The following is a 16,677-nucleotide window of genomic DNA, read 5'->3' as shown; positions in this document are numbered from 1 at the left end:
TGTTTTGGATTCCAGCGTTGGCGCGTATTCTTCTCCCATCACACCGCTCTCTGCCCCGCCCCTCTCCGCATCCATCCACCGCCAGGGGCACTGCCACCTTCCTGGCTGCATCCCATCTGAGGAGGAATCGCGGGCTTTGGGTATCCCGTGGTGCACCTTCCCCCCTCCTTTGCGTTCGCTTGTGTGTGTGTGTGTGTGTGCTTTTTTGTCTCGTCCCACGCCGCTGTCGTCAATATAGATTATCCTGTTGTTGTCTGTGGTCGGTGAGCGGTGTGCAGCCTGCATGTGGGCGATCGGATTGACGTGTTGGGGTTGTTGTTGTGTGAGGTGGGCGGTATTGTCGCTCTAGGGACACCCGCGGCGGTGTCTCTCCACTGCTCCTGCCGCGCCCGCCTCAGCCCGGCCCGGCCCACGCCTCTCCATAAGGCGTCACAGAAGTGCTCCCCACGACAACGTCAATGGGAGGAAAGCGCAACGGGCAGAGCCCGCCGATACGCCCTGCACCGTTTGCCTGGTTCTCGTGCCTTGTGCTTGTCTCCTCGCTGCCACGGCGACGTCCTTCCCCATCTCCCCCCATCCGCCGACTTGCTCTGCTCGTTTGCCTCTCACGCGTATGTGTCCGTCAATGCTGTTACCCCCTCTTGTTGTGCACCTCTCGCAACCACACGTGTTTCTCTCCACCTCTCTGTCCTTCCCTCTTTCCTACGCCTGCTGACCCCTGTGATGCCCCCCTCTCCCCACTCACCTTTCCCCACGCCTCAAAACATAAAACGAACACGCACACATGCACAACCACGTCCATGCGTATGCACATGGCAACAAACATATTCCCTCACCAAGCATCGACACTCTTTCGCTTTCCCGTCATCCCTCGCAGCCCTTGCATCCCCCTCTCCCTCTTCCTCTTTCCTGCCCCCTCATCAGCTCTGTTGCGTGTTCTCGTCGCCCATTGCGTCTTCCCCTCCTCCCCATCTCTATCCCCTCGGATCACCTCCACCTCACCCATCTCAGGCTCTCTACGGTCACGTTGAGTGAAAAAATGGATTTTAGAATCAGCACTATCCTCTATGCCATCCTGCAGGTCATCGCATTTTTATTTGTGGTCATCGGGAGCGTAGTGTCACTCTTGGAAGTAAGACGTCACAAAGCTAAAGCCCGCCCTCGTATCACAAGTCCGGTTGTGAAAAACAATCGCCATAGTCTCGCAATTCGCCCAACGTCGGACGAAGTGGGGATCGACTGTACACGCTTGCTTGCCCGCTTCTTTGCGGCTGACGCATTTGCAGTCTTATCCATCTTCGTGTACGGCGCGGCGGCAGTCTGTGGCGTCAGCCGGGTGTTCTGCTGCTCTTGCCTGCGTTGGGCTTGCCTGGTGCTCAACATAATTGGCATTGGCACTGCGTGCGTCTCCTGGGCGATCGTCGCTGACGCCTATCACCGGGACGTCAACGCCGCTTGCCCAACCCTCGACATCTACGTCAATCTCGGTGCCGGTTTCGCTCTCTTCGTGGTGGCCTGGTGCCTGGATATCATCAACATTGTGGTCTTAATGCTCCCGTGCTAGGCCAGGGAGTGAGGTAGTAAGGGGGGGAGGGTGCAGGCCCGTAATAATAAACCAGGTCGAGGGAGAGAGTGTGTGGAGGATACCACGGGAGGTCGGGTGGCGAGCCGGGTGGCGGTGCGGGTCTCATGCCAGCGGGGAGGGGAGAGGGCTGGAGAGCTGCGGATGCTCACATGCGCCTAATTCCGGTTCATCTCTTACCCCATCACTGCCCTCTCGTGCCAGCGTGCGCTGCGGATCTCCTGCACATCTCGAGATCCACCCTCGCTCTCTCTTCCTTTTTTAATAACACTCCTTCTCTCTCCCCTGCTACGTTATTAGTGACTGTCCGTTTGTGTGTTTTGTTTTGTTTCTCCCTTCTCCCGTGTTGCCGTCGTTGGGCTCATGCGATGACCGCCTCTTTTTTATTTCGAGGGGGTGTAAAATCGCACCTGGCAGAGAATATCGAGTATTCTGCACACCGCCCGTCTCTCTGGCTGTCCCGTCCGCTTGTCCTCGCAGTGCGTGTATGTGTGTCCCCCCTTTGTGCTCTCTTCATGTTCTCGCGTCCCCCTCCTCCCTGCTTCTCCAACTCCCCTTCCCCAACTCCCCTCCACCTCATATCCCCCCTTCCATCCGCACGCCAGGGTGGCAGGCCGGCAAATCAACGGTGAATGAGATGGGGCGTGGTAAGGGAGGGGAGCCCGGCACGGCGATGTAAAGCCAGTGACGAGTAGGAACGCGGGCCACCGGTGCGCCCGGGACGAGGGCGAGAGGCGTAGGGCCCCACCCTGCATCGGTCACAGGTCTCCGCCCCCTTCTCTCGCACGGCGTGTTGGTGGTGGTGCGTGTTCCCGACACTTGGCATGCACACACCACAGCTCTCTCGACTGCCTACAAGGGGGTAGGGAGCGAGAGGAGAACGGGGGAGTAGGTGAGCTGATCGCGCTGGGCAGTGAGTGAGCAAGCGTATAAGCAGCGGTTTCCAAGAGAGTGCTGAGGATAGGGCGGTGCCAGGGCTTGCGATGTGCGCACACACGGACATGGATGTGGAGAGTCGATCGATGCTCCCCCCCCTTCCCCTTTTTTTTGATTTTCTTCAGTTCGCATGGCACGGGGGACGTCACCCGTGCGAGGAGTGCGCATACGTCGCACACCGCAGGGTCGGACCGCTTCATTTTACGGCACGATCCTCTCAATTTTTCTCCCCTCCCCCTCCCGTTTTTTTGGTTTGCTTCTCTCCAAAACGTGTTCTTCGCTTCACTATTATTATGAGGGACAACATCCCTTCCCTTCTTGCTTTTTTATTTGATTCATTGACGACCACCTTCTGTACAAGAGGATGGTGTTGTGGAGTGTGGCTGAAGGGAGGAGGGGGAAGTAGGAGGAAGGAGAAGGAGAGGAGAACACAGCCCGTTGACCAGCTCCCCGGCGCTCCCATTCCCCCCCCCCTAATCTTCCCTCTTCTTTGCACGTGTGAACGTTGGTCTGTCTGTGCTGTCGGTTTTGTGCGTTTTTCGTTGCTTTTATTGTCCTGGATGCCCCCCCCCTTATTCCCTCTTCCCCTCCCGACCCTCCGTTTCCCACCACCTGGGTGGCTTCTCCTGTGCGCTGTGTCCCTTTTCCCTCTGCCCAACTCTCCGGCTCCCTCTTCGTCTTCACCGTGCCTGCCTGTCTCGTCGACGCCCCTTCTCTGCCCTTTTCCCTCCTCTCCCTCCTCCGCGTGTTTGTGTGATGGAGTGAGGTGGACTCTCGTCGTTGGTGTTTTTGTGTCCGCCCCCCCCCCCCTTTACGTGTACGTGTGCGTGCGTGCGTGCATTCGCTAGGGAAATGGACCACAACCTTGTCTCCGCGGATGTGCGGGGGAGCTGGCGCTGCCGCCAAGAGAGCGCTACCACCGAAAAGGGAGGGGGGGGGGGCAGACAGAGAGAGAGAGAGCACCCGAGCATGACTTGAGGCACACTGCGGTTGGTGAAGGAGTAGGGCCATCGAAGCGCACGACGACCGTGAATCGAAAAGGGGGAGCGCGAGTGGGTGTGCGCGGATTTGCCGCCTTCCACCCAATCCTCGCCTTCGCCCCCCCCTCCCCCTACCCCGCCCCTCTCTTTTCTTCCCTTTCAAAAATACTTTAAATTCGCTTTTGTTTATCTTCTTTAGTGTCATGCGTGCGATCACACACGAGCGAAGAGGCACGAGATGAAATTCTGTAAAAAGTCACGAGAGTGATGGCCGCACCGAGAGAGGTGCAGATGGCGAAAAGCAACTCGCACGCGCATTGTCTGGGAGGGGAAAACAAAAGGACATCTGCTGGCACTCTGTCAGGGAGCAGTGGATCACCAGCAACGGGGACGAGCACACACACACACGCAAGGGAAATGGCGCGTGCGCAGGAGAGGGGGCGGTGGCGAGGCGGGGAGAAGGAAAAGAGAGTCGGCCGCGCCTTTGCACCCGCGGTGGTGTGGCATTTGCCATCTCCCCTTGTCTCCAACCCTCCCCTCCCCCGGTGTCCCCCCGCTTTCAGGCGTGTTTCTCTCGTCACCCCCCTACGCGCTGTGGCCGTTTTCCTTTTGCGAGGTGGTGCGCATGCTCGCACATCTCTGGATATTTCTCACTGCCCTGATGCCTGTGTGTCACACGGCGTCGCCGCTGCACACAAGTCTCTCTCTTGCTTTCTCTACGCCCCCGCCTTCTACCCCCCCTTCACCTCACCACCGCTGCCTCACTCTACGTTGATGCTCTCATTTCCCGGCTCCTCCCTTCAGCCCTCTTCTTCTCATATCGATCCCTGGCACACACACACACCCCTACACCCCCACCCACACACACACACATCTACACTCACGTATTCCCTCCCCGTGTGTGTGTGCCATCGAAAATGTGCTGCCCTCCCTGCCGCGTAGGCATTGTCCTCTAGAGCACTTTGCAGGTCTTCGCCTTCCTCTGCATTGTTGTGGTGGGCACCGCAGTCGACCAGTTCCGTGTGCAGAGCACGGATCTGCTCAGTGACACGCCCTGCCTGACGCTGTGGGGGACTGGAAGAGCAGGTGCAACTCTGCCGAGTGGGATGTCTTGACAACGAACTGGTGGGCGGGCTGCCCAGCGCGCCTGACACGCTTCCGCGCGGCGGAGGCGCTGGCGATTGCCGCCGTCCTCACCAGCGGCGTTGCGTGCCTTTTCGGTCTTGTGATGCCCTGCCGCTGGCTGTGCCTGCTGCTGAGCATCATCGGCAGTGGCTGCGGCTTTGCTGTCGCCGCGCTCACGGTGGACGCTTTCTCCAACAACCGTGAGGAAGGCCCTCAGGTGCTCCACATGCCCTGCAGCGCGCTCCGCGAGAAAGGCCCCGTCATCGTGTATCCGACCACGGCGGGTATCGCTGGGATGCTCACGAATTACAAGTTGGGTGCCGGCTTCGTCTTGTACGCTGTCGGCGAGAGCCTTTCCCTCATGAACACCGTCTTTGTGATACCGCCATGCTGAAAAAAAGGGGGGAGGTACTCCCCTGCGCTTCCGTGTGTTGTTTTTGTGTGTGTTGCTCTTTTGTTTTCATCTGTGTACTCGGTGGAAAGGCGCGTGTTCGCCTGATTGGCTGGGGAGAGGTGTGTGGTGGGGGGTGCGGTCAGGGGGGGGTGCTCGCAGACCAGCCGAGAGGAAAGCTGCGGAGCGGGTGTGTGGGCGCAGCGAGGGGGATGATGGGCAGGAGGATGAGGGCACGCCGCCGAGTGCGATCGTGGTCGGCTGTATCGCAGCAGAGCAAGGAAACGAAGCGGCCGCGGCTGCGCAAACCCGCCTGGCGGATCCCACACGCGATATTCGAGTGGGTGAATATCTCGCCTCTCCTTTCTTGCGTTCGCGTGGGATTCCGCACAGCTCAGCGCCACTCCCTCTCCTTCTCCCCCTTCCGCTACTCTGCTCTTTGCCCGCATGCCAGTTCTCGATGCGTGTGGGCAGAGTGCCGCGCCCCTCAGTCGCCTGGTCAGCACCACATAACACCTCTTGAGTGCGTCCTTTGTTGCTCTTTTTCTTTGATTGATTATTCCACTGTCCTCCCTCGTGCCAGGCCTTCTGCGAGCTGTTCAAACACTCGTAGATGTCGCGCGTAGTGCACCGTAGCGCACATCAGTTCTCACATATTCCTTCCGACCCTCCACCTACCCCTCCCCTAGTTCCCTTGGTGCCATTCTATTGTTTTAGTTTCTTCGCTTGTTTGTTTGCCGTTGCTGGATGGCGCACCCGTCCACCGCCACCCACCCACCCAAGGCCGAGCCGCCGCTCTCTTCCTGTCGCGGTTCGCCCTTTACATCATTCTTTTTTTTTCGTTGTTGCGCCATCTGTTCTGGCCTCCTACGTTTTCCGCGGTTTCTTCTCAGCGTTGCGATAGCCGCTGTGCCATCTTCGACGTGTTCTCATCACTCCTTCCCTAAGATCCCGTATGGCTGCGTGTCGCTGTTCTTTTCCAGCGCGCCGGTATGCGTTATCTCCTTTTTCAGTTGTCGAGGCTTTTCATCTCGTCGTTGCACGTCACCATGCTGACGCACCCAAGCGAGCATGTGTGCGGGGATGACCGCACAAGAGCAGCACAACAGACGAACGGCGCGGAGAGAACTGCTGAGCTCGGGGGGTGGTGGAGAGGAGGGGGTGATGCAGCACCGCTGTGGCAATCTAAAGATGCAGCAACAGATGGTGTTAACGGTGCACGCATGAATGGAGGCGCGTACACCCAAGCAGGCACACGCGCGCACACAAAGGCACCAAAAGGATAGGGAGGGGTAAAGGACGAATCAATAGACGTGGTGTCTTGCTTTGCGGTCACTCGCAGTCTTTTCCCCCTCCGTCATATGGGCTTTGTTCCTGTATGTGTGGCATCTATGTGTTCGTTGCCGCACGCCCCCCTCCCCTTCCTCCCTCCTTCTTGTCTCATCATCACTTCGCTGCTGTTCGTTTGTTTTTGCGATAACTTGACTCATTCGTCCTCCTCGTCTCTTCGCACCGTCTCATCGTTTCACGTTCCTGTGGTTGTTACAGAGAGGGGGGGAGGGAGGAGGGAGGGACAGCCTCCCTCTTCTTCCCCATTCTCCCATAACGAGCCCTAAACTGCCCCGCACCCACTAATACCCGCACATATGCACCCGCTCCACCTGCATCTCCCCTCCTCTGTCGTTTTCCCCCACCTCACTGCCCAACGTGACTGCATCTGCCCCCCCCCCTCCCCTCCCGCTTCTTCCCTGCGCAAGTGATGTGCGGGGTGCAGGAATCAGTGTGTGGACGTACATGTGTGTGTGTGTGTGCGTGTGCGCATATCTGTGTGTGGGCTGGCGTATATTTGTTCGCTTCTACCTTGTTTGATATTGTGTGATCCCGTCCCCCTCGAACCTCCCCCCCTTCTTCTGAAGAACTCTGGCGCCATCATCATCTCCGCTGATCTATCCAGCCAGAGGAAAGGGTTTCTTGACCTCAGCAGTGATGAAAGAAAGAAAGACGGACATGGAATGGCCGGCCGGCAACAACCACCGCATCGGCAAACAGTAAGAAAGCGAAGTGCTGTTTGGCCTAACGTGATCGGCGGGCTCGTTGCTTCATCGACTGCCCTACCGTTTCCTTTTCCTTTTTAGCTCGTATTTTTGTCTCTCTCTCTCTCCAGCAAATGGCGTCACACCGCACCGCTTAGCGTGTGTGTACGCACGTGTGCCCCCCTGCAGGCGAGCGAGCAGGTGCTTCCCGGCATTTACGTGTCTTTGTTGCCTCCACCCCTTTTCACCCTTCGTGGTCGTCGTTTTTCTTGGCTTATACGCCATTGTTGCCCCACTGCGTGTATTGTCTTTGTTTCCCTCTCCCTTTCTTCTTCTTTTCCCCCTAAGTCTACCGATCGTGTGGGCGCTGATCCCCCCCCCCCGCCGGATCTGCCAGGGCTGTGCGAAGTTACATTTATGTTTTTGTGCTTGTTGGTGGGAGTGGCTACGCTCCTATCGCGTGATTCTCTTCTGGTGTGCTCCCCCTCTTGGCGGGTACCCGCATCCCGAACAGGACATCAAAGAGGCGCGCCTCACATGGAAGGATGGAGACGCGAAAAAAAGAACAACGAAAGGTGTTTTAGCGGGGCTCTTTACCGAGACAAGCAAACAAATGTGGAGCTGGTGTATGCGCCTCTGCGCCCACTCTTCCCCCTTCTTATGCGGACTCAAAGCGATCAAAAATACTTGCTGCGCGCCAGGAAGCGGCACCGACGAGTGATGCATCGGTGGGAGCGCTGCGAAGGAACGGCGAAGCATCCGGGAGCGTCTAGGTCCAAAGCAGGACGAATACCGCGAGGGTGCAGCAGTCGGCAACTGCCCAATGTTTTATTTTTTCTTGTCTTTGGTGTGTGTTTTATTTGTGCCCCCGTTTTTGTTCGTATATTTCAGCGGAGCGGCTTGGAAATGGAAATGAAAGTGAAAATAGAGGAACCGACACATTTCTTCCCCCCCCTCCCTATCCCCCTCTCCCCCCTCCGGCACTTCCCTGTCGAAGCGCTCGATGGAAGCACATTAACACCGCTTCCCCTACTAACCGACGCAACGGTGAATACGAGGGAGGGAGGGAGCTGCTCGTACCGATAGGCAGCGCACGTGGTGGCGTGTGCCCTTCGCCTCCCCACCCCTTTGTTCGTGTCCGCATGGGCTGATACGCCCTGTTCACTGCTCCGGTTTGCACACACACATTCACTGTTCCCTCCTCTTTGTGTATTCCTTCTACGCCCCACGCGCCCCCTCCCCCTCCCCTGCCTCCTTCCCCGGTAACCCGCGTCACCCTGACTGTCGAAACAACCCGACAATGAAATGTGATGCTCGTGGTGTTCTTGGCGTGTTCTCCTCTGTTCCTCTCACTTCTCCGAGCGCCTGTCGACGACACGGAAACATGAACGCCTACACGCACATCAACGCACCTCTGAGCGGTTTTCTCGGTGCGCGACTTGGCTCCCACGGTGTTGAATACCCCCGTCAAACCCGCCGCATGCGGTAGTGCCGTTCCCCTATTGATTCGTTTGTCAGCCCGTCTTTTTTCTTTGTTGCCCTTCCTCCTCGCTTATTAATCGCGCGTATCTCTCCCCCCCCCCTCACACACACACACACACAAAGTATATCAATCTCTCACCCCGAAAGAAGTATTATTAACAAAAATGGGCTGCCTTTCGGCGATCATCTTCGGCATTTTACAGCTCGCCGCGGTGGTCTTTGTCGCTGTCGGCACCCCGTTGGCGATGTTCCAGCCGCGGGGCGATGACATAACCCGCAACGGTTACTGCATCACCATGTGGGGTATTCGAGAGCGGTGCTTTATTCCCAGGTACTCAGCGAGGCCTCATGATATCTGGATGGCGTGCGGCAACCGTGCGCAATACTTCAAAGTAGCACAGGTGTTCTCCATTGCAGCTATCATATTACTCCTTGTGTCGATGCTGGCAAGCTCCCTCGATTCGTGCTGCTGCTACTGCGCCAAGATCGTATGCATTGTGCTCAACTTGGCGGCTGCGTGTCTGCTTGGACTGGTCTGGGGCTTAATGCTTGACTCCTATCAGCACAATCAGGGTAGCCATACTGTTGAGCAGGTGGACGTGTGCCAGAGACTGCGCGACTTTCCCGGTGTCGACGGCAGCTTTCCTCAGGGTATGCAGCTGGGAGCTGGTTTCATTTTGCTTGTGTGCGCCATGGCCATCAGCGTGGTGAACGCGTTCAGCATCCTTATTCCGTGCTGAGGTCGAAATCGAAGGCTCCCGCCCCGTCTCTGCACATGTGCACCCACACGACTGTGCGTGTGTCTGGACATTGCCAGAGGTCTAACTAAGCGAATTGCAATGTGAGTCGGCTGGGGCACGACGAGCACGACGCTGAGCCGTGCGACGGAGGAGACGGAGGAGAGGGAGGGAGGGAGCGAGGGGGGGGGGGAGAGACGTGAACACAGAAATGGAACATGGGAACGCATGGACGCGGTACGTCTGGGCGTTTTGCACGCGACGCGCAGAGATGATATCCACGCACACGCACACTTACACACACCGGGCGACCTGGGACGCACGTGACACGGCTGCACATCGATGGAGGAGATGCGGATTGCCTGCGCTCTCTTGTCATGCGTATCCCAAACGGGAGGCGGGGCTCTTCGCTGTGCTCCTCTTCTCCTTTGAACGAAATACGCTTCGCGCCGGATGTTTTTTCTCTCCGGCCGTCCGCGAAGGCGAATGCGCCACCGTATTTCTGTGGGTGCGCCTGGCAAGACTGTGACGACTGCGCGCTGCCCCCAGCAACTGTACGTGTACGATGAACCCACCACAGTGAAACGACTTGGCGGGCAAGAAAGACCGACAAGGGCGAGGATGGAGGCAGAAGCAGGGGGGGGGGCGGTGCGAGGAATGACGCAGCGACCGAAACCGCCCCATCTTCGTCTTCCCCACCCCCGCCACCCCGCGCCCATCTTGGGACCTCCTTTATGCGCTCCAGGCGTGCACGTGTGTATATGCTTCTTCTCAATTCCCGAGTCACTGCTCTGTCTCTGCCCCCCCCCCCCTCCTCTACCGCCCGGTTGTGCCAGTGATGCTTCTTCCTCTTTGGCATGCTTTGTGTTGTGTTTGCTTCGTGTCGTAACGGATGCTTCTTTCCTATCAACACACCAGGGGAGTGCACAGAGGCGGCGCGGCACGCCTCGAGCGGCTCTTCTCTTTCGTCCCTCCCTACTCTTTGCTGGAAGCAGCCGTTTGCCGTCCTTTGCGTCGCGCGTGTAGGTATCGGCGCGTGTTGTCAGGAAACGAAGAGGGAGAGGTAAACCCCTGACTACGCACACTTTTTTTCCCTCTGTGTTATCTTCTCGTGACCCCCTCCCCCAAAGACCTTTATGATTGTGTGTGCGAGCCTGCAAGCTTGCCACCACGCTCTGTTTCTTGCTTAAATCCCTTTTTTCCTTCAGCAGATAGAAGAGCCTCTCCCCCCCCCTCTCCACCTCCACTTCTCCCCCCCCCACACACACACACACACATACACACTACTGTGACGTTTGCCCTCCCCCCCTCTTCCTGATGTTTCTTCAATAATGTGTTGTTTATTCTTCAGGACACAGAAGCACGTGTGCGGTTTATTTCAGGAGAGGGAGGAAAGGGGTTCCCCACCCGCACCGTGGTGAGGCTGAGCAACTCACCACTGCCCCCTGTCCTCCTCATCCCCTTCCCCCCCCCCCCAAAAAAAAAAGACCGCCAATGCTGAATTGCCTCCGGTAATGACAGAATCGAGTACGTGTGGCATAGAAAAGCCAAGCAGCCTATCGCATCTCCGTCGGTGGCCAGGGCCTGGATGATGTGGGCGTGCAAGCAACCTGTGACAGCTTGCAAAAAAATGGTACCGCCTATAGGACGAGCGCAGTGTCAGCATGACTCGGGTGCATCTCAGCCGGCTCTCATTACTCGCGAACGGAGAAGCCCGAACCACCACCACGCCTCGCAAGAGAGTCGCACCGCGTGGCTGCGTACTTCATGCCAGCAGCTGTGAGGCGGTGTGCAAAGCGCATGCCGTGCATGGCGTTGAGGCAGAGGCCATGCCCAAGCGACTGCATGGACATTACTGTAGTGCGCGTGTAGCACTATGCGTAGCACCACACGAGTGGTGTGGGTCATAAGTGGGGAGTGTACAGTGTTGTCACTCACACATCATATAGCGCATCAGAGCAGAGCCGATGGTGGCGACACTTTGGGGGGGGTGGTTCTATTGCTTTTGTGTTCTACCTTATTCTTGTTTTGTTGTTGGTGACTTCGCCACCCCCTTTTCCCTCGCATCATACCCAGACTCCTACGCGCAGTGTTGTGCTTGCCTCGCTTCGTCTTTATCCCCTCGCCCGTTTACCTCATCCCCCCCCCCCTCTCTCTCTCTTCCCCCTCACCATCTCTCGTTGTCCGCCCGCCGCACGATGCCATTTTGTCCGGTGCTAATGGAGGTCGCCGGGTGCCTGGACGATGAAATCGTGCGCGATGTAACGCAGTGACTGCGTCGCTACCGCCACCGCTGCTGCAGGCCCGCTGCTCACTGCTCCGAAGAGTGCGGTGTGTGCCAACAAGATCCGCCTTCTCGTCGGGCGCTTTTATCTGCCTCAGCAGGTGCGCGCGCAACCCCGGAATCGCGGCGACTGCACCACTGGCGTGTGGTGTCGACCGCGCTGCTTGGCTCGCCCTCGGGTGCCGCCTCCCAGCCGTGCGGCGTCTGGAGGACTTCATGGCGTTTCATTTCCTGCCGATCGCTATGGGGCACAACTGCCCCACCTCCCCTCCCCTCCTCCAGCCCACCGGTGGCGGTGCCGGCATCGGCTAACACCTTTGTACTGCGACACTACGTGAAGGGGAGGGGGGGGAGGAAGCCGTACATGCTTGTTCCTGCTAGCGGACTCCTCCTGCACTTCTGCGAGTGTCTCCACGGTCACCGTCGCGGCAGCGGCCATCGCTGACTCGCGGGCAGCGCCGCTCAGCGCGTATGCCGCGGACTTGGGCTGTATCGGTGCGACTCTGCGGTGGATAATTTTCACTCACTGCTATGTCGACGGCGCGTCTGGGCTGACCAAACTGCTCGGGCGCTTCCCGGCTGCCCGTGTCGTCCCCGGAATTCCTCTCACGCCTGCCGGCACAGCGGAGGACGTGCAACTCAGCCCTCGCCTGCGACTCTGAACTGTGCGCGTGCCAGCCCTCTCGCCGGAGCGTCTACTCGTTGAGATGTGCCTCTCCGAGGTGCATGCGGGCCTTTGCATGGGTGTGCTCTGGAGCACCGGTGCGGCGCCCCGCTGGGACCTGCTTCAGTGGTCTCTCTGTCCTCGCGAGACAACAGGCGGACCTGTGCCGCCGTTTGCCTTTATCAGCAGCAGTGGTGGCGACCGCGATGCAGCCCTGGTGCACACTCACGGTGTGCTCAGGAGGTACGTGTTCGATGTTTACTTTGCGCCGCTGCGCGCTGTTGGCAGCGGGCCGAGAGGGAAGAGCGGTGGAGCGGCCAAGACGATTCGCACCGACGCGGCTACGATGAGCAAAGAGAGAGAGACAGGCGACGGGAGTGGTGGCTGACTGCGACGCTCTGCAGCGAGTCGTGCTGCTCCCCGCCGTGTGCGGGTACCGCAACGTGACGAGTCAGCCGGATCTCTACTGGGCGGCGCATCTCGGCGACCTCACGCGTATGAGGCACTCCCGCACGGTTATTGACACACTCGGCACGACGACAGAGGCGCTCGCCAAGGACAGCAGGCGTTTGCCACCGCTGCCGCACCCGCCGTCGCTTGACGCGAGTCGCGTGGTACATCTGCGCTAGCTACTTGCGCTACTGCAGCCTGAGCACCGCAGCGTGTGCGGCAGGGTTCCCTGCTGATATGCAGCAAGCGCTGTGGTACACCTTCGACCCTGCCGTCGCACGCGGTGACTCGTGGAGTACACCTCGCCAGCAGTTCGCTTCCTTCTCGTCCTACGTAAGCCTCGTCGACGTGCGCAGTGCCACCGACTACCACGCGCTGCACCTCTGCGGCGCCGTTAGTGTGCCGATGAGTTTCCCGGGCGCGGCATACGGTGCGTCGAAAGCAGAGTTGTGGCTGCCATGTGCGACAGAGGAACAGCGCGCCGAGGTCTTGCAACGTCTCTCAGCGCTGTCCCCAGAGAGTCGTGTACATATCCTGACTCTGGCCGACTTGCCATGCCCCTCGGAATAACCGGTGGAGCACTCGGGGGAGGGCGGGTCGGCGATTGTGACGAAGCTGCCGTGGCGAGAGCTGCAATGCAACCCGCCTACCAGCGTGCCCGCTGATGTGCTCCTTCGCCACACCCTGCATTGGATACAACGCGGCGACGCACTCTCTCACTTGATGTCGCACGAGCGCCTCGCTGCAGTCGAACTGGCCGGTACGCGCGTCGTGTGAGACGTGCGCACGCCGTACGAGTGGGAAAACGACTCGCATCCGCACAGCGCTCATGTCGGGCTGGCGGCATTGTGCGCCATGGCAGTCGGAGACACCGCTGCGGCATCGCCGTCGCTGTCGCAGTGGCGCTGTAATTGGTCCCCAGGGCTGGCGGCCGCGTACATGGATAGGATACACACAGCCTGGCGCTCCTCGCAGGACTCCCTGCCGTGCGGCAGGCCTTCTCTCTCCCCGATGTGACGGTCTACTGCGCTGGTGGGTACCAGTCGTTGATCGTCTTGTCGCACTTGCAGCGTGCAATGGAGGCCTCCACGACCCCGGCGTGGCGTATGCTGCGCATGTTCAGCGTCTCGGGTGGCGCCTTGCAAATCATGATGCAGCGACCAGACCTGTGGCAGGTCAAGGATCGCTCTATTGATTGTATTAGCCGACCCAGGAAAGAGAGAGATATATATGTGAGAACGAGACAGATAAAGAGAAAACGACAAGAAAATACGTGCGCCGTCTTCTTCACTTCCTTCGTGTCCCGGCGAAGCAGACCTTCTCGATAGACCGCCTCTCCGCGTCACTCCTTCCCCCTCTCTCTCTCCCCTCATGTTCTTTTTTTTCGCTCTTGACGAGTGATGCGAAGTTGTGAATGACACCGGCGCGTCTCAAACTGCAATGGAGTGTAGGTGGGGGGGGGGGGGGGCACCGAAGAGGAGCGAGGCTCGTCTGTCTATCAGGGCTGACGTAACGTGTCACCCCCTCGATTTCGGTATCTGAGTACGTGCGTGCGATTCCTGGTGTGTGCGTGTGTGCCTGATGTTATGCGCGCAGGACGCCCTTTGGAGCGAGCCTGTCTACAACGGAGCAGCGCGTCGTCCTCGCGTGTTCTACTTCTCCCTTTCCTCGTCACGCAAAGCGGTGAAACGCTGCGTGATGTCTATGACCCTTCCCCCCCCCCTCACTGTCTCCCTTGAATGTCCGCGTGTCTGTGCGCGGTAGGGCAATCCGCTTGCACAACGGCGATGGCACCTCTTTTTTCCAGTCGTTTATCTCCCACCTTTCTCTTTCTCGGGGAGGAGGAGATAATGAAGAAAAATACGCAGTGCAGGTATCGCGTGTGTGTGTGTGTGTGCTTCTTTGTCTCGTCCCACGCCGCTGTCTTCAATATGGATTCTCCTGTTGTTGTCTGTGGTCGGTGAGGGGTGTGCAGCCGGCATGTGGGCGATGGGATTGACGTGTTGGGGTTGCTGCTGCTGTTGTGTGAGGTGGGCGGTATTGTCGCCCTTCGGGCACACGCGGCGGTGTCTCTCCACTGCTCCCACCGCGCCCGCCTCAGCCCGGCTCGGCCCACGCCTCTCCATAAGGCGTCACAGAAGTGCTCCCCACGACAACGTCAATGGGAGGAAAGCGCAACGGGCAGAGCCCGCCGATACGCCCTGCACCGTTTGCATGGTTCTCGTGCCTTGTGCCTGTCTCCTCGCTGCCGCGGCGATGTCCCTCCCCATCTCCCCTCATCCACCGGCTTGCTCTGCTCGTTTGCCTCTCACGCGTGTGTGTCCGTCAATGCTGTTACCACCTCTCGTTGTGCACCTCTCGCAACCACACGTGTTTCTCTCCACCTCTCTGTCCTTCCCTCTTTCCTACGCCTGCTGACCCCTGTGATGCCCCCCCCCCTCTCCCCACTCACCTTTCCCCACGCCTCAAAACATAAAACGAACACGCACACATGCACAACCACGTCCATGCGTATGCACATGACATCAAACATATCCCCTCACCAAGCATCGACACTCTCTCGCTTTCCCGACGTCTCCTGCGTCCCCCCCTCCTCCCCTTTTCTCTCCCCTCGGATCACCTCCACCTCACCCATCTCAGGCTCTTCACGGTCACGTTGAGTGAAAAAATGGGGTGCAGTGTCAGCTCTGTGCTCTATGCCATCCTGCAGGTCATCGCATTTTTGTTAGTGCTCATCGGCACCCCACTGGCGATGTTCAAAGTCAAAGAACAGGGAGCCTCGTTTCACGCCACCGTCACACTTTGGGGTGCGACACTTTTTTTTTTTTCTGGTGGGACTGCTCACCAATCGAACGACAAAGTGTGGGGGGAGTGCCCACGCCGTCGTGACCGCTTCCGTGCGGCTGAAGCATTTGCAGTCATATCCATCTTCGTGTACGGCGCGGCGGCAGTCAATGGCGTCATCCGGGTGTTCTGCTGCTCTGGCCTGCGTTGGGCTTGCCTGGTGCTCAACATAATTGGCATTGTCACTGCATGCATCACCTGGGCGGTCGTCACTGAGGCTTTTAACCGGGAGGAAAACGAGGATTGCCCAATGATGAGGAAACTAAGTCAACTCGGTGCCGGTTTCGCTCTCTTCGTGGTGGCCTGGTGCCTGGATATCATCAACATTGTGGTCTTAATGCTCCCGTGCTAGGCCAGGGAGTGGGGTAGTAAGGGGGGGAGGGTGCAGGCCCGTAATAATAAACCAGGTCGAGGGAGAGAGGGTGTGGAGGATACCACGGGAGGTCGGGTGGCGAGCCGGGTGGTGGTGCGGGTCTCATGCCAGCAGGGAGGGGAGAGGGCTGGAGTGCTGCGGATGCTCACATGCGCCGAATTCCGGTTCATCTCTTACCCCATCACTGCCCTCTCGTGCCAGCGTGCGCTGCGGATCTCCTGCACATCTCGAGATCCACCCTCGCTCTCTCTTCCTCTTTTAATAACACTCCTTCTCTCTCCCCTGCTACGTTATTAGTGACTGTCCGTTTGTGTGTTTTGTTTTGTTTCTCCCTTCTCCCGTGTTGCCGTCGTTGGGCTCATGCGATGACCGCCTCTTTTTTATTTTGAGGGGATGTAAAATCGCACCTGGCAGAGAATATCGAGTATTCTGCTCATCGCCCGTCTCTCTGGCTGTCCCGTCCGCTTGTCCTCGCAGTGCGTGTATGTGTGCCCCCCCTTTGTGCTATCTTCATGTTCTCGCGTCCCCCTCCTCCCTGCTTCTCCAACCCCCCTTCCCCAACTCCCCTCCACCTCAAATCCCTCCTTCCATCCGCACGCCAGGGTGGCAGGCCGGCAAACCAACGGTGAATGAGATGGGGCGTGGCAAGGGAGGGGAGCCCGGCACGGTGATGGGAAGCCAGTGACTAGTAGAAACGCAGGCCACCGGGGCGACCGGGACGAGGGCGAGAGGCGTAGGGCCCCACCCTGCATCGGTCACAGGTCTCCGCCCCCTTCTCTCGCACGGCGTGTTGGTG

General features: G+C 58.7%; 1 protein-coding gene across 1 annotated transcript; it reads left to right on the top strand.

The window, feature by feature from the left end:
* Nucleotides 1-13,519: 13,519 nt before the first annotated feature.
* JKF63_01711 (uncharacterized protein) lies at nt 13,520-13,681 on the top strand (the record flags this gene model as incomplete). Its single annotated transcript, XM_067897757.1, has 1 exon — nt 13,520-13,681. One exon carries the CDS (start codon nt 13,520-13,522, stop codon nt 13,679-13,681), a length of 162 nt encoding a protein of 53 aa, XP_067753914.1.
* Between the last annotated feature and the right edge of the window lie 2,996 nt (nt 13,682-16,677).

Source organism: Porcisia hertigi, chromosome 34 (assembly GCF_017918235.1).
Source record: "Porcisia hertigi strain C119 chromosome 34, whole genome shotgun sequence".
NCBI lineage: Eukaryota > Euglenozoa > Kinetoplastea > Trypanosomatida > Trypanosomatidae > Porcisia > Porcisia hertigi.
Note: the sequence above shows the minus strand (reverse complement) of the source record. Positions and strands in the feature narration are given on the sequence as shown.